This window comes from Acomys minous, assembly GCF_964271855.1.
Source record: "Acomys minous genome assembly, chromosome: 13".
Lineage (NCBI taxonomy): Eukaryota > Metazoa > Chordata > Mammalia > Rodentia > Muridae > Acomys > Acomys minous.
Genome location: NC_140495.1, coordinates 45505650 through 45521349, shown reverse-complemented (window position 1 = coordinate 45521349; position 15700 = coordinate 45505650). Strand labels below are relative to the sequence as shown.

General features: G+C 46.2%; 1 protein-coding gene across 2 annotated transcripts in view; it reads left to right on the top strand.

The window, feature by feature from the left end:
• Positions 1–15700, top strand: part of ATOSA (atos homolog A) — a 73889-nt gene continuing 58189 nt past the window's right edge. The window contains exons 1-2 of one of the 2 annotated variants that reach the window (XM_084754571.1): positions 1–134; positions 794–910. In XM_084754571.1, the coding sequence (XP_084610697.1) occupies positions 895–910 (16 nt within the window). In that variant the 5' untranslated portion in view covers positions 1–134; positions 794–894. Of the gene's footprint in view, positions 135–168; positions 357–793; positions 911–15700 lie in introns of those variants that run through there. The other variant, XM_084754570.1, reaches the window with a different exon arrangement.

Sequence of the window (15700 nt, the reverse complement as noted above, 5' to 3'; positions counted from 1 at the left end):
GAGTAGAGAGCGAGCGAGGCGGGCAGGCAGCCCGGCCGGTGGTTGCGCGGGGCGCGACGTCTCGGCGTCTGGGCGGCCGCGGGGTCGCTGCGCGCTGCGCTCGGGGAGGCGTGGCCCGGAGCACGGAGTGTGATGTGAGCGGCCGGACGGCCGCGGGGAGCAGTGCGGGGAGGAGGAGGAGGAGGAGCGAGGGGTCCCGGAGGGCGGCGAGTGGGGCGGGCCGTGGGAGCTGCTCCCGGGTGGGCAGAGCACGCGTGGGTCGGCGAGGCTGAGGACATGCCTGTGCTCTGCTGTTGACCGGCTCCGGCGGGAAGCCAGCTACCGGAGCCTCGGCGAGGCAGAGGGGAGCCCCGCAGGTGAGGCCCGAGGGGGAATGAGGGGGCTGCTGCGCCCCGGACCCCTGCGGAGATGCCTCGGTGCCCGGAGGATACTTGACCGAGGGCTGCCTTAGCTCCTGTGGCCCGACTCTTCCACCTCGGTGCCTGTACCTCCAGGGCATAAATAGATTCTGCTTGTGCTTCCGAGACGCTGTGTCAGAGGAGGACACCTTGGCCTGGAGAGCGCAGGGGCGGGGAACCGGGGTGCTAGGCCCGAGGACGCCGGGGGAGGCGGTGCACAGACTTGAGTTGTTTTTTTTTTTTTCTTCCCTCTTCAGACCTGCCCAGGGTTCTGTCACTGCAGTCTGCACCAGGAAGAGGCCTAACTTAGTAGTTTAGTTGCAAGATCCAGGGGTTAAAACAAGACCCGATTATTTATTTTTATTTATTTATTTATTTTTATTTTGCTCTCTTAGCGTTTGGTAAACGAAGCAGAAGCCGTTGAGTCAGCGGTTAGCCGGTTGGAAGAACCCACACCTGTGTTTTACAGCACTTTGGGTGGAAATTGGATGCGAAAATGAAGCCAGACCGAGGTAAATGATTTATTTAAGTAGGGCTTGCGTTGTGTTTTGTTTCTCTTGTCTCCTTTTGGAGGCGTTAACCCAATTTTCCGCAGGATCAACAATTCCTGGGTCAGATGTGACGAGCAGTTTCTGTGAAGATGCCAGCCGCTGAGGAAAAGCTAGACTTCTGGAGTAGGTGGTTAGAGTCAGATGGGAGGTGCTCTTCTTAGAGAGTGTTTGGTGTGTGGCAGAAAGAAGGTGGCAAGAGTGAGCATTTATGAGTGGCCACAGGCTGAGCATCCTTTTTAGTTGCAGTTCCTCATTTGTTTAGGTAAAGTCAGTCTGCTTCAGAAGTCTGTCAACTTCTGGGACTCGAGTTTGAAATTGTGTTTGAAATGACTTTGTGATCTTTACCGTTTTCATTAGCTGGTTTTGTTTGTTTTTTCTTTTTTTCTTTTTGGTTGTTTGTTTTTTAGGTAGGGTTTTGTCAAGTTGTCTAGGCTGGCACAGGTCTCACCAGGTAACCCAGGTTGGCTCAGAACTCGCTAATGATCCTTTTACCTTCACCTCCAGTGTTGGCGTTACAAGCATGCACCAGTGTGACCTGACCCCTCATTAGTTTGTTTTTGTGCTCCAAGTGAATTCCAACCGTTTTCAGAGCAGCCCGGCTTCAGTCTCTCATATGGACAATTAGGGCCCAGTTTTCCATCTTAAACCTCTATTTTCTTTTCTTTCTTTTTTTTGGGGGGAGGGGGCAGCAGGGTTTTGAAACAGGGTTTCTCTGTGTTACCTTTGTTGGTCCTGGATCTCTGTCTGTAGACCGTGCTAGCCTTGAACTCACAGAGATCTGCCTGCTTCTGACTCCAGAGTGTTGGGATTAAAGGCACTGCCCACCTCTAAGCCTCTGTTTTCAAGATTTGGAGAAATAATAGCGATTTCTTGCCCCTCTCCCAGCCCAGTTTTTTGAATAAAAAACAAAGCTTGTCACAAGTTCAGTGGGGAAAGGTGCCACCAACCCTGATGGTCTGAGTTCAAACCCTAGAACCTACATAGTAGAAGGCGAGAACCGACAGCCGAAAGTTGCCCTCTGACAGCTCAGCCGTGCCCATTTGCACACTCTGCAACACTGACCAATGTGTGAACATTTTTAAAGTAATTAAAAAAAAAACTCACTCCAGGTGTGATAGCACGTGCCTTTATTCCTAGCCAGACCTCTGAGTTCAAGGCCAGCCTCGTACACAAAGTGAGGCCAGGAGAGCCAAGGCTACACAGAGAAACCCTGTCTTGGAAAAAAAACAAGAAACAGAAGCCAAAAACAATCTTAAAAAGAAACAGCTTATCACTATCACCCCAGGCGGGCCTACGCTAGGGCCCACCTGCCTCAGGCTCTGGGATGCTGAGATTTTAGGCATCCGCCACTGCACCAGCTTCATTTTGCTTTTCCCAGACTTCAAACCAAGTTGTTTATCAGCCCTTCTGATTAAGGATCAGGCCGACTCTTAGAGGCGGTTGCTGTAGTAGTGGTTAGGAGTGAGGGCCTCTGAGATTTGAGTTTGATTCCAAGGACTTATGCAGCAGGTGCCATCCTGTTTAGAAGGAAAGGGCGAGGGGACAGCATTCGTTCAACGCCGAGGATTGCAAATCGGGACTTATCCTCTGAGATGGATGGACAAGCCTATAGGTTAAAACGATTATGGTTTTCATCTGTGTGTGTGTGTGTGTGTGTGTGTGTGTGTGTGTGTGTGTTGGTTTTTCTTGTTGTAGTTCGTTTTTTCAAGACAGGGTCACTCTGTGTAGCATTGGCTATCCTGAACTTACTCTCTAGACCAGGCTGGCCTGGAACTCAGAGATCTTCCTTTCTCTGCCTCTCCGAGTGCTGGGATTACAGATGGGAGCCACTGGGTCTGACGTATATATGTTTTTCAAAATGATTAGAAAGATAAATTGTCTGGTTAAAATATGTCTTTTGCTCATAATGTCTATTAAAATATATGGGGGGGGAAGTGGGAGACAGCTATATTCAATTTCACGCTTTAAATTAGGCTTTGAGTGTTTTTAATGTTAATTAAAGTCAATTTTTAGTTAATGCCTGTAGATGTGTTATCAAGTACATTGCTACTGAGAGAGCTGCCTGTGTACCAAGCTAAGTTTAGATTTTTAGATTACATCAGTGACTGTGGAAAAAATGGCACTGAGGTCAGAAACTGCATCTCAGAATAAACAAGCAAATAAAATCAAAGTCACTGTTTGTCTTGGATTATTGTTAACAAATTGTTTTAAAGGCATAGCAGTTGAAAAATAGCATTTACATCAGAAACTTTTAAAAGGTTGTTTTATCTAAGTAGAACTGTAAGCAATAAAAGGATTTAGTTACATACTGATACAAGTTAATAAAGAAAATAAATCCACTTATCAAAATTCCTGAAGGAGTAAGTTTTCTTTCCCTTGAAAGTTGTTGCTCCCTTTATCATTTTCAGGTGAAAATGAAGTAACCCGAAGTCCAGTATTGTGATTTTATCCCATAAAAACATGAACTTTCCAGTTCATGGATTCTTCTTTTTTTTTTTTTAAAGTAAGATTCAGAGTAGTTACAAATTCTTACTTAATAAACTGCTACAGGAACACTGAAGTAAGTTTTTAACAGATTTTTCTCATTACTGTGTGCAGCATGCTCTTATATGATCTCATTAACCCCAGGCTAGCCTTCAGCTTACTTTGTAGCTGAGGCAGGCGTTGAACTTCTGATGCTCCTACCTCCACTGCCCATGTAAACAGAGAAGGGGCGGCTGGAGAGATGGCTGAGCAGTTAAATACACTTGCTGCTCTTCCAGAGGAGCCGAGTTAAGGTTCCAGCACACACAGTAGGATGGCTCACAACTCCAGGAGATCAGATGCCCTCTTCTGGCGAGAGCGCGCGCTCTCTCTCTCTCTCTCTCACTCTCTCTCACTCTCACACACACACACACTTTTTAAAGGAAAAAAGAGTGCATACAATCAACATAATTCAACCTTAATGATGACAAAGGGGGGCCGCTGCAAATCGCAGCCCTGTGCCATGGCAGCATCTGGAGAAGCATCTAGAGAAGCTAGGTAAGTTTGTGATATTTTCTTGTTGTCTCTAACTTCAGCTATTCCACCATTTCTTCTCTGTTGTCTATATCTGACTTGATGGCCCCGGTGTGAGCGGTCTTTGCCGATGCTTTTTGTTTCTTTAATTTTTCTGCTTCTGGTCTGAGTCTTGCAGACCTAGGTGATCCGGCCTGATTGCAGGTTCTCTGTAAACTGAGGGTGGAAGATAGGCTCAGATACTCATCCAAGGACTGGTAAAGTGTTTTGATAGAGACTCAAAAGACTATCTGCTTAGTAGGGTATTGCTGTGTCTGCCCTCATTTTTGAGACAAGGTCTCACTGTGTAGCCCACACTGTCCTGGAACTTGCTATAGCATTTGTAAGTAGGTGCACTGGGAACCTTTAACCCTATGTCTCTGGGTTTTTTTGTTTTTGTTTTTGTTTTTGTTTTTGTTTTTAACCTTCTTCCTTTTGTGTGTGTGTGCTTTTTTTCTTTCTAAAAACATTTATGTGTATGGGTGTTTTGCTTACGTGTATGTCTGTACAGCATGTGTGTGCCTGGTATGTACAGAGGCCAGAAGAGGACATTGGATCCCCTGGAACTGGAGTTAATACAGTGGTCAGCTACCATGTGAGTGCTGGGAACTGAACCTGGGTCCTCCGCAGGAGCAGTCTGTGCTCCTAACCACTGAGCCGTGTCCTCAGCTCTTCAGTGTTTCTTTTCAGGGCTAGGGATTAAATTCAGGGCATATATGATACTCTTGAGCTGCGGCCTATCTCTGTGAGCCTTCCGGAGGGTGAAACGTGTCTGTTTTTAGAGTTGAGTGTAATACGTCCTGTAAACCAAACCAACAAAGCCAAGTTAAGATCTGTAGTGCTGGCTTCTGTAAAGTAGATAAAGACAGTACAGAGCAGCCTAAGGGTGGAATCTCACATTTTTAATAATTTCTCACTTTTATAAACAATTCTATAGGTATTTTATATGTACAGAATTCATAAGTTTGCTTTAGGGAGAGATAGGATTTATGTCAAAAATATTTTGGGGGAGGTACAGTTGGTACAGTTAATATACTTACACTGTTCGAGGCTCAAGGTTCAGCCCCCAGTGTGCTTGTGATTGCTTGCTTTGTGGATGGATGCATGGATGGGTGGATGGTTGATGGGTGGATAGCTAGATGGATGGCGGATGGAGGATGGATGATGGAGGATGGATGGAGGATGGATGGAGGATGGATGGAGGATGGATAGATGAGTGAGAGAGTGGATGGATGGATATAGAGGTACAGACTTGTTCCAAAACATCTCATGGCTCCTTGGTTTATTATAATGAATAGAGTGGCACAAATGGATTTAGTAGCACAAGACAAGAGTCCTCTAGATTCTTGCAAAGTATGCATCTCAAGTAGTGAAAAAGGAGTGTGCCAGCAACCAGGTCGCACTCATTATCTGCTGGTGTGGAGTGTGTGCATGTGTATCAGTCCCGTGCATTGGCAACCCCGTTGAGGGCCAGACAACCCTTTTACAGGGGTCACCTAAGGCCACTGGAAAACAAAGATATTTACATTATGATGCATAACAGTAGCACAATTACAGTTATGAAGTAGCAATGAAGTAATTTTATAGTTGGGGGGTCTCCACAACACGAGGAGCTGCATTAAAGGGTGGCAGCTTTTTTGATGCGGCGGGTATGCATTGCCAACTCTGTCTGTTACCTAAGTGGAAGTTGGAGGTTTTGTTTATACTCATGTGTAACAAATGGCTAAATTCCACACAGTCAGTAGTATTTTACCTGCAGGCAAAACATTTTTTAAATTTCCGACAGTTGATAACGTTTCTTGGGTAATGCTGGCAACGTGGGGCCTTGATGTTAATTGCTAGTGTGTACTCGGGTCAGAACGGCATCTCCTCTCTCACTTACTGCATGATCTTCATCACACTCACCTCTATCTCCTCCCAGCTGAACTGCGAGAGAGGTTGGCAGGAACTAACTACATAACTTTTACCATGTTAAGCATATGGATTCTGATATGTTGGTCACTTGCAAACTGCACTCAACAGAGGCAAGCGAGTAAGTGTGCAGTGCCCTAGTACATATCCCCCAACCCGGGGAAAGTTCAGAAACATTCAGTAGCCCTTTACTATATAGCTCTCTGGCAAAACATCCATCCTAGAAAGGGACATAGGACGTAAGTGCGAAATTTATTTCTTTATTCCATCATCTGCTGTTATAACTACAGTAACATCTATCTGAGGAGTGATGTGGTTAGAATAAGTTTTCCTAGATCACAGATTTTTAAATGGGATTACCTGCTGAGCCAGCAGGGTGGCTACAGAGGGTGAGCTGCTCTGCCTTGAACTCAGGGATATATAACTTGGGACCTGGCCCCAGTTTTACAAATATAGAGTGTCTGGTGTCTCATGGGAAGTCTTTCAAATGTGACTTTTGTGCAGAAGTAACTAAATCACATTCCCAATGATACTAACATGAAGTATCTTAAATTTTTCTATTTTAAGTGCTGTTTTGGGTTACAGAACCTTGTCAAAGGCAAACTTTTACTATCAATAAATCAATTATTTAAACACACTGCGTTTCAGTTCATACTTAAACATTTTGCAGATCATGTCTGATGCTTGAGTGAGAACTATTAGTGCCAAGCTTGATCTACAAACAAAGCATTTTGATATTTTTTAAGTTAAAATGGGAGGAATGTGCTTTGCCTCTTTCCCTTTTGTTACCATTTTACAAATTTTGTCATCAGCCTTTGGATTGCTGTGCTCTGGACCTGCCTTTGTAGATATAAACTGTCCTTTTATCTTCAAATAATGTTCTGCAGATACCTGAACTAGAAGGAAGGTGTGATCAGGGCTAGACAGGGTGATAGAGGGATCAGGTGCGTTGCGTTTGTGGCGCGAATGGCTCGTTGTTGGCCTGTGTAAATCAAACAACAGAAATGGCAGATGCTGGAAGAAAAGAGATGTTGGCTGTGTTAACTGCAGCAGTCTTCAGCTTAACTCCCAGGGAAGGTAATAGTGGTATTAATAACCGCTGCTATTCCATGAGGAGACCCCTCTCTGTGTTTTCTCCAGATATAACTCACTTAACCTGCCCAGCTACTCAAGGATGTAGCTGTTAGCACCTCTGTTTTGTAAGTGAAACTGAGTCACAGAATTCTAGGTCCTTACTCAAGGTATCTGGATAATACCCCAGTTCAAAGTGCTGCTAAGTGTGTGCTCCTAGCATCACTAGTGACAGTAATTTACATGAAGTATTATAAGGTATTATAACTTAATTGGTGGGGAAAATAGGCTTGAGGGAGTCTGACTGTCGTGCCTAACAACCTGAATGTCATCCCTAAGACCCATAGGTGAAGGGAGAGAACAGACACATGTCCCTACATAAACACCACAAACAAACAAACAAACAAACAAAAGAGTGAATGTAAATGTGGACTGGGGAAACCAGCAACAGTTATTTCTGAGCATCATAACTGTGGAAGCTGCCTGTCCTCTTGGCTCCAGCATCTTCACAATGGTCTTTTAAATAAATGGTACCTTGCCCTAAGAGTTAGCCTGAAAACTAAATAAGTTAACATACATAATGTGCTCAGAACAGCAGCTGCCACTTAGCGAGCATGCAAATGTGAGCTGCTGCTGTTGCCTTTGGATGCTTTCTAAGGAAGAAGCCAATCATTTAGAGAAAGACAGGAGGGCGAAACAAAGGGGCTGATTCAGCCCTGCTTCACAGTGGAGGTGATCTGAGTTAAGAGCCGGCCACCCTGTCAGCCTGTCACACACTTATGCTGATGAGCCTTGACACATCAGGCGCTGTCGAATAATTGCTGGCTTGACGTGACTTCTGAGTCTAGCCTAGTAAAGGGGTGGACAGAAAGGTACCCTATGTTTTTGCTGTCATCCAGTGAAAAGGAAGTGATTTAGTGGACTGAACACTATCATTTCTCTATCCAATGAGGAAAAAAAAATAATCTGAAGGTAGGCTTGAGAAGCCAATGTATATGTACAGTGGATGATTTAACTTATCTTCAAACAGTGGGTTTGACCATTTTATGTAAGCAAGTGCAGAAGAAATTTAGTTGTTTAAGCAGACAATTATCTTTCTTGTTTTTTGTTTGTTTGTTTGTTTCTTGAGGCAGGGTCTTATTGTGTCTCCCAGGCTGGCCTCAAGCTTGGAACAATCCTCTGGCCTCAGCTTCTGGAGTGCCAGGGTTACCGGTGCCCACCACACCTGCCTTTATTTACTCTTTGGTCCCCTCTCATCTTTGCATCCGATCATGGCAGCACCCTCGTTCGCTCGCTTTGAAGCGGAGAGCTTTTGAAAGTGAGAACCCTAACGGGGAACTGGCTCCTGCTGCGCTGTACCTTCTTTCTTTGTATGCAGTTCTGTCCTTGCTCAGAAGAGTTTTAAAAAAAAAAGGCAGAATAGAGCCCAGTATGCCGATTCACACATCTACCAGCACGCAGGAGGCTGAGGCAGGAGAATTGTCATAAGTTCAAGGCCAGCCTAGGTGACAGAAGACGTTCCAGGCCAGTCAGGACTTCAGAATGAGACATTATGCCAAAAGGAACAAAAACAAACAAAATCAGAGTAGTTCCACGAGTGTATCAGAGTTCGTGCTGGGCTTACTGGGTAAAGACTGTGGTTCTTAGCCCAAACCTTAGACCTCAGCCTCTGGAGCAGCTAGGGGCCTGCACCACGGGCCCAGCTTGGCTAGATGGTTCTCCAGGACTATTAAACTGTGGCCATCATTTAGTCAGGTCAGTGGATCCCTGGCCCTCCCCGCATTAGCTGTGTGACATAATAATGTAGCAAGAGTCAAGGACAGGAAACGTGATGATCAAACCTGGATTGAGATTCTAACTTCAGGGGTTGAAGAGATGGCTCGGTGGTCAAGAGAACTTGCTATTCTTGCAGAGGACCTGGGTTTAATCCTTAGCACCCACGAGACTCAACTGTCCATCACTCCCAGGCATTCGCATGGTACACAGTGTGTGTGTGTGTGTGTGTGTGTGTGTGTGTGTGTGTGTGTGTGTGTGTGTTCGTGTTCACATATTCTGAAGCCAGCATTTGCCAGGCCAAAATGACCTTGAGACAAGTACGTTGTCTGAGTAACAGTTCTTGTTGTAATGCTGTCAACCTAAAGGCTTTTGGAAAGTGAGCTGATGATGTAGCAGTGGCAGGAGTTGTATGCCTCACACAGGCAGGGGGTGGGTCAGCCCAGTGGACACCTAGCCCATGCATCATACAGAAAAGGATTCAGAGCTAGATCTTGCTTTTCATTTTTCCTCAGCTGTTCTGAGGAATTGAGTATTCAGAACTCTTATAAAAAACTACTTTTAACTGGCCCTAGAGGTAAACAGATCTTCACCATCAATGTCACTGTGCACACTAGAAGTTGAAACTGGCATTGAACTATGCAGTGGTTAGGGCAGATGCCATGGGAAAGGAGAAGTAGTTGACCTGGGCAGATCCAGCTGTTTCTGGGCAGTGATGGTCAGTTTAGAGTAACGCTAGTGCAGAGGGATTGGGGCAGTGGTAGGCGTGAGGCACTGGGCAGAAAATACAGAATGATGAGCGATTGGCCAGAACTGGATTTCAATAATTGACAGCATTACCTAGGAATCCTCAGGACATGGGGCAGGCTCCTCTTTTTCTCTAAGTCCAGAACTCAGATTTGTTTCATGGTGCTGTGAATAGTAGACAGTGTCATTTGAATCCTTTGAGGAGAGAGAGGCACAGGACTGGTCATTAATGGGAATTTCTATTTATCATTTTGTAATTTGTCAACTTTGTGATATAAAATAAAACATTCTGATGTCAGTTTTTTCTTTTCTAAAAGGGATATTTATTTCTATAAGGTTATTTGTAGATTGAATGAAGTTGTATAATAAAAAGAACTACATATGCACCAAAAAATAAATGGGGAGCTGTTTATTCGTTTTGTTTTCCTTCAAGCAGGGTCTTAGCATGTAGCCCAGGTTAGCCTTGAACTTAATATGTAGCCTAGGCAGACCTTGAACTCAAAGCTTTCATACTGCTTTCAGCTCCAGAGTGCTGGCGTACAGGCTTCACCACCACAGCCAGCACAGCAGCTGTTTAGTATCTGGGCATCTATGCTCATGTGTCACCTGTGTGTTCCCCAGCCATACAGGTAAGTCAAGGCAATGGGCATCTAGGGAGGAAAGAGCCAGAAGCATCGAGGCCAACTCAGTAAGTGATCAGACATAGCTAGGGCCTGAGAAAGGGAGCACACGCAAAGGATGCCCGATTGCTGGGGTCTTAGAGAGGTCCTCGCTAGGCCATAACAAAGGAAAATCATGTACGTATGTATGTATGTACGTATGTATGACAAGCTCTGCCTTCCGTGATTATAGAATTCAGAATCGTTGTGGATTGAATTTGGAGTTTTGTGGTGTTGGTGTAATGTTAACACACACAGCTACTTTATCTGTAAAATCCCAAATGACTAGGAATCCCTGCAGTTTTTTTGAGGTCTTGCTAAGAAAAGTTATGGTTACATAGATAACGTGCGTGTGTTTTAACAGTATCTACAACTGTCTGGTAGTTGTTTATCTTGCAGCAGCTTGCAGTCATCTGAAATGAGCTGATAGCTGAGTGAGCGTCAGAGCGCTGTCTCTGTCAGTGCGTTGGGGTGATTCATTGCAGTCAGGGAGATGGAGTTAAAGGCATGGATGATCTTTAAGAAGACACAGCAGTTGTGTTGAGCCTTAAAAGACATGTATGATTTTCACAGGTGGACCTTTTTTTTTTTAAATCAACAGTTATAGGTTGAGATGAGTCAAAGGGCATTCTTCTGAGGAGAGCTGCAGTGTAGAGGTATGTGGTGGTGGCAGTATTTGAAAGGATTAGGAGGTGTGGCCTTATTGGAGGAAGTGTGTCCCTGCGGTTAGGCTTTGAGGTTTCCAATGCTCAAACTAGGCCTAGAGTCTCTCTCTCTTCCTGCTGCCTGCTGCCTACAGATCCGAATGTGGAACTCTCAGCTAACCTCTCCAGCTCCAAGTCTGCCTGAGTGCTGTCATGCGATGATAGTGGTCGCCTTGCAAGCCAGCCACAACTAAATGCTTTCCATTATAAGAGTTGCTGTGGTCATGGTGTCTCTTCACAGCAATGGGACAGTGACTAAGACAAGGTAGAAGGCAGAGCCTTGGACTGAGGGCTCATTCAGGAATGGAAGAGATTGGATTTTTAAATATCAAGTCAAGGACTTTGGACTTAATTGACTGTGGGCACTAGTAAGCACTTTGGGATGACTACAGACACCTTTTTAGAAGAATAATTTGATTTTGTTTCTTTAATTTCGCTCTAAAGAAAAGCTAGAGATATCGTTATCTGGCAGTCTTGGAGTCATGTTTTAGAGCTCAGGCTTACATTGTGCCACGCACTGGAAAATTCCCCAGCACTCAGCTCTGCCCTCTTCTGCATCTGTTGTACCTTCTTCGCCTTCATTCTTCGTTTATGAGCAGGGTTCGTGTTCTCCATTCTGGGGGTTCTTGGAGCTGCTAGTGCGCTGCACAGTGCTCAGCATCATGTCTGCTACTTCATGACACTCTTCAGAGCAGTAAGCTGTGCTATGATTTGGATGCAGCTACACGTTCTGACATGTGAGGGAGAAATACACGTGGTAAGGTGGGAAGGTTAGAGGTCCCTTTTCCTGTCCTGGACAGTTGCTTGCAGAGTTGGATGCCTTATCCTGTAGCTTCCTGTAAGCCCTGGGCATGGAGCTCCCTGCAACATGGATAACTTTCCTGGCTGTGGAGGAGAGGATGGGTATGCATCTGTTTCCCCAACCACAGAAATCATCTCACAGCAGAGCTTTAAGGAAGGAAAGCCGTGGACAGCGCAGGAAGCTCGTTTGGGGTAGGAGAAACCTGAAACAGGAACACTGAGGGTTGGGGTCTTAGTTCTGACTACTCTGTGTCACCAGGTGTGAATAGTCACCATCTTCTTTAGCAGTAATCCTCCTCATCTGAAGGTCAAGGAGTCTTCTGGGCTCAGGGTCCCTTTACTCATAAGTCCGTTCTTAAATACTGTTTCTCTGGACACGTCTACTAGAAGTTGGAAAAGATCTAGCCAGACATTTGAGAAAGTGAGTTGCCATCTTAGTAATGACTGTGCAGAGTGAGCACTGGTCCTGGGGGTGTGCTGTGCTCCTGCTTACCGGCTAACCTTGATCTCTGCCTTTCTGGTAACTCAGGCTGCTGAGTTAGGGCGTTTGCCTGGCACTCTGGATGGCTCAGGAAAGCCTAGGTTACATACAGTGGCACAGAGTGAATTCTTTCATGAGCTTCTCAGGCCCTCAAAGTGCTTCTGTTACTCTGAAATTACTCTCAGAGCCATTCATCTGCTAGACAGCAGAGTGGGAAAGGCTTGTCGAGAATGTGAGGCTCCGTGACAGTTAAGAAGAAAGCTAGGCTTGGGCCAGCAGCGGTCCTGCACACCTTTAATCCCAGCACACAGGAGGTAGGAGCAGGCAGAGTGCTGCGAGGTCAAGGTCAGCCTTGTTTACATAATGAGTTCTAGAACAGGCAAGCAGGCAGGCAGGGCAGAGCAGGCAGGCTGGGCAGGCAGGCAAGGCAGGCAGAGCAGGCAGGCTGGGCAGGCAGGCAGGCAGGGCAGGCAGGGCAGGCAGCAGACAGACAGGCAGGCAGCAGGCAGACAGGCAGGCAGACAGGCAGGCAGCAGGCAGGCAGCAGACAGGCAGGCACGGTAGGCAGGCAGCAGGCAGGGCAGGCAGCAGGCAGGGCAGGCAGCAGACAGGCAGGCAGGCCACAGACAGGCAGGCACGGTAGGCAGCAGACAGGCAGGGCAGGCAGACAGGCAGGCAGCAGGCAGGCAGGCAGGCAGGCAGCAGACAGGCAGGGCAGGCTGGCAGGCAGCAGGCAGGCAGGCAGGCAGACAGGCAGGGCAGGCACGGTAGGCAGCAGACAGGCAGGGCAGGCAGACAGGCAGGGCAGGCAGGCAGGCAGGGCAGGCAGCAGGCAGGCAGGCAGGCAGGCAGCAGACAACAAGGCTTGGTGAAAAGAAGTAACCTGTGCTCAGAGCTGTTGCAGCAATCCATGGAGGTGAGCTGTGGGAAGTGTTCAGTGTACAACTTGATTCTAAACAATTGCATGCTGTTTATTGCCATGAGCACTAGCATCTCTTTAATACATAGGTTGAATACATATTCTGGGTGCTCTGAAGAAAAGCTACAAAGGCCAAGAGAGAGGCTGGGATCAGAGAGAAAGCGGTTAAGACCTCTGAGAAAGAACGAAGGACAAGAGTGAGTGAGCTGTGCAAGTAGTGGGGAAAGAACACTCAAGGGCAAAGCGTCTCGTGCAAAGGCCCCGAGTTTAGAAAGAGCCTTGCCTTTTGGAACTGGAGGAAGACTGGGTACTGACTGCTCTTCTTGCTGCCTCCGTCTCCTCGCTTACATGTCTCATCGCTTGAGTTTTTATTCTCCAAGGGAAGAGGGTGCGTCCAAGCCCTTGGCTGTGTCCCTCCTTCCTGCCGCAGAGCTGGCTTTGTACGATGTTTATAAACAGCACCCACAGACCCATTGCTTGCATAACCAACAATAGTACCTTGAAGATGGGTACTTTTGCTCCCTTTAGACAGGAGGAGGCAGGAGGCAGTAAGGTTTTTGGTTTGGCTTGGGTGTGGTTTGAAAGGTTCTCAGCCTGGCCTTGAACTCCCTACATAGCTGAGAATGATGGCCTTAACTCCTGATCCTCCTGACTCTACCTTCTTAGTCCTAGGACTGCAGGCATGTGTTGTTGTGCTTGGATGCTCATATGATACATTAAAAAAAAATTGAAAATATTAGCACTTCGCTTCCCTGAGACAATACTCTTGCCCCCCTGCCAAAGCCACATGTCAGTCTTTCTACATGCAGTAGCTAATGTTTTCCTTTTCCTTATCTATCAAAAAGGGGGCGGGCTGTGGGGGGGATGGGGAAATGCCACAGTGGCTGATAGCACTTGCTGTTCTTGCAGAGGATCTCTTTTTAAAATGAAAGTTTTGATTTCTTCATTGCTTTTCAGCACATTAATTCTAGTACCTGCCCTGTGCGTAGCTTCTGATCAGTTAACCAAGTACCATAGTGCGGCGGCTGGAGCCCAGTGCCTTGTCCGTGCCTTCATAGTCCTCCACTGCGAAGCTCTGTCCCCACCCCTGGCTGTTGAGAGAGAGTCTCTTTGTGTCACCCAGGCTGACCTTAGACTGCCCAGTGTCCCTGTCTCAGGGTTTTTAGTGCTGGGATTACAAGTGTGCCACCACACTAGGTTGACTAGGTCTGTGCAGCTGTTCTCCTTACCAGATTTCCGCTCAAATTCCCCAGGATGTAATGTACAAAATCTGTCACTGATGTCAGTGACAGGCACAGGTCTTGGAGTTGTCACTCATGACCTGCTTTAGTTTCTTTAGTCAGCTTCTTAATCTTCAAAACAGTGCTTCACGAAATTACAGTTGTTAGAAGAACAGTAATTATGGGCTCTTTTATCTGCATAGAAGAGCTTTCAGAAAAACAAAGATTTATCAGAATAAAAAGGCTTCATTGGTTCTAGATTTTTATAGTTGGCTGGAAAGTAGCTTGCTTTGCAGTCACAGACCATTAGCAAATCCCAGAGCACATCTTTAAGGAAGTAAAGGGAATCCATGTGCACCTCAACACATGTGTTATATAATAATGCTGAGATTAACCACGTATTACAGGGTATTAAAAATAAATTCCTAAGCCAGGTATGGTGGCGCACGCCTGTAATCCCAGCAGCACTCAGGGAGGAAGAGGCAGGTGAATCTAATCTCTGGTCTACAAAGTGAATCTAGGACAGCCACGTTCAAGACAGTCAGAGAAACCCTGTCTCAAAAAACAAAAACAAAACAAAAAATTAAAAACAGAGTATGATGCTGTTAGAACAGTCTAGGATAAGTCAAGATGCAAGTCACATTCATTTCCTCCACCGTAGGGATGCTGAGCAGGATGTGTTTGCTGAGATGGTTTGGTGGTCAAAGAGCCCTCAAAATACTATGTTATTAGCAGCCAAACACATTTTTATATAAATTATAATAAGACCAAGGGGACCTAATTGGCATCCTCATCTGGTCGGAGGTCTGGGTAACAATGACCTAGCCAGCCTGCAGGGGTGGAGCCTGCAGGGGTGGAGCCTGCAGGGGACCTCCAGACCCTTGTTTACAAGACCTGAGATCCTGGAGAGAAGAAAATGTTCTCGCTGGTTCTTTTGGCACCATTTATACTACATTGTTTAGAATGAGCTAGAACAGGGGTTATTTTAATCTAAGCTACTGGACAAACACTGTCTAATAATATCTACACACACATTAGTCAAATTTAATAAGTGTTAAGATCAGGTATAAGGATTCTTTTCTTGTTTGTTTTTTTGAGACAGGTTTCTCTGTGTAGCCTTGGCTGTCCTGGACTCACTTTGTAGACTAGGCTGGCCTCGAACTCACAGCGATCCACCTGCTTCTGCCTCCCGAGTGCTGGGATTAAATGCGTGCGCTGCTACCGCTGCTGCCACCACCACCACCACTGCCACCCTGCTGAGAGTGGAGTTTGTATAACAGTGCCTGCACTTCCCCACCTGGGCTTTTGTCTCAGAAGTAACAGCCTAGTTGTGTAGCACCTGGTGGCTGTCACACTTGTGTCTTACTTGCCCTTCCCTGTGCACTCCTGGATGATTTCAAAGCTGCTCCTAACACAACGCTTGCTGGAG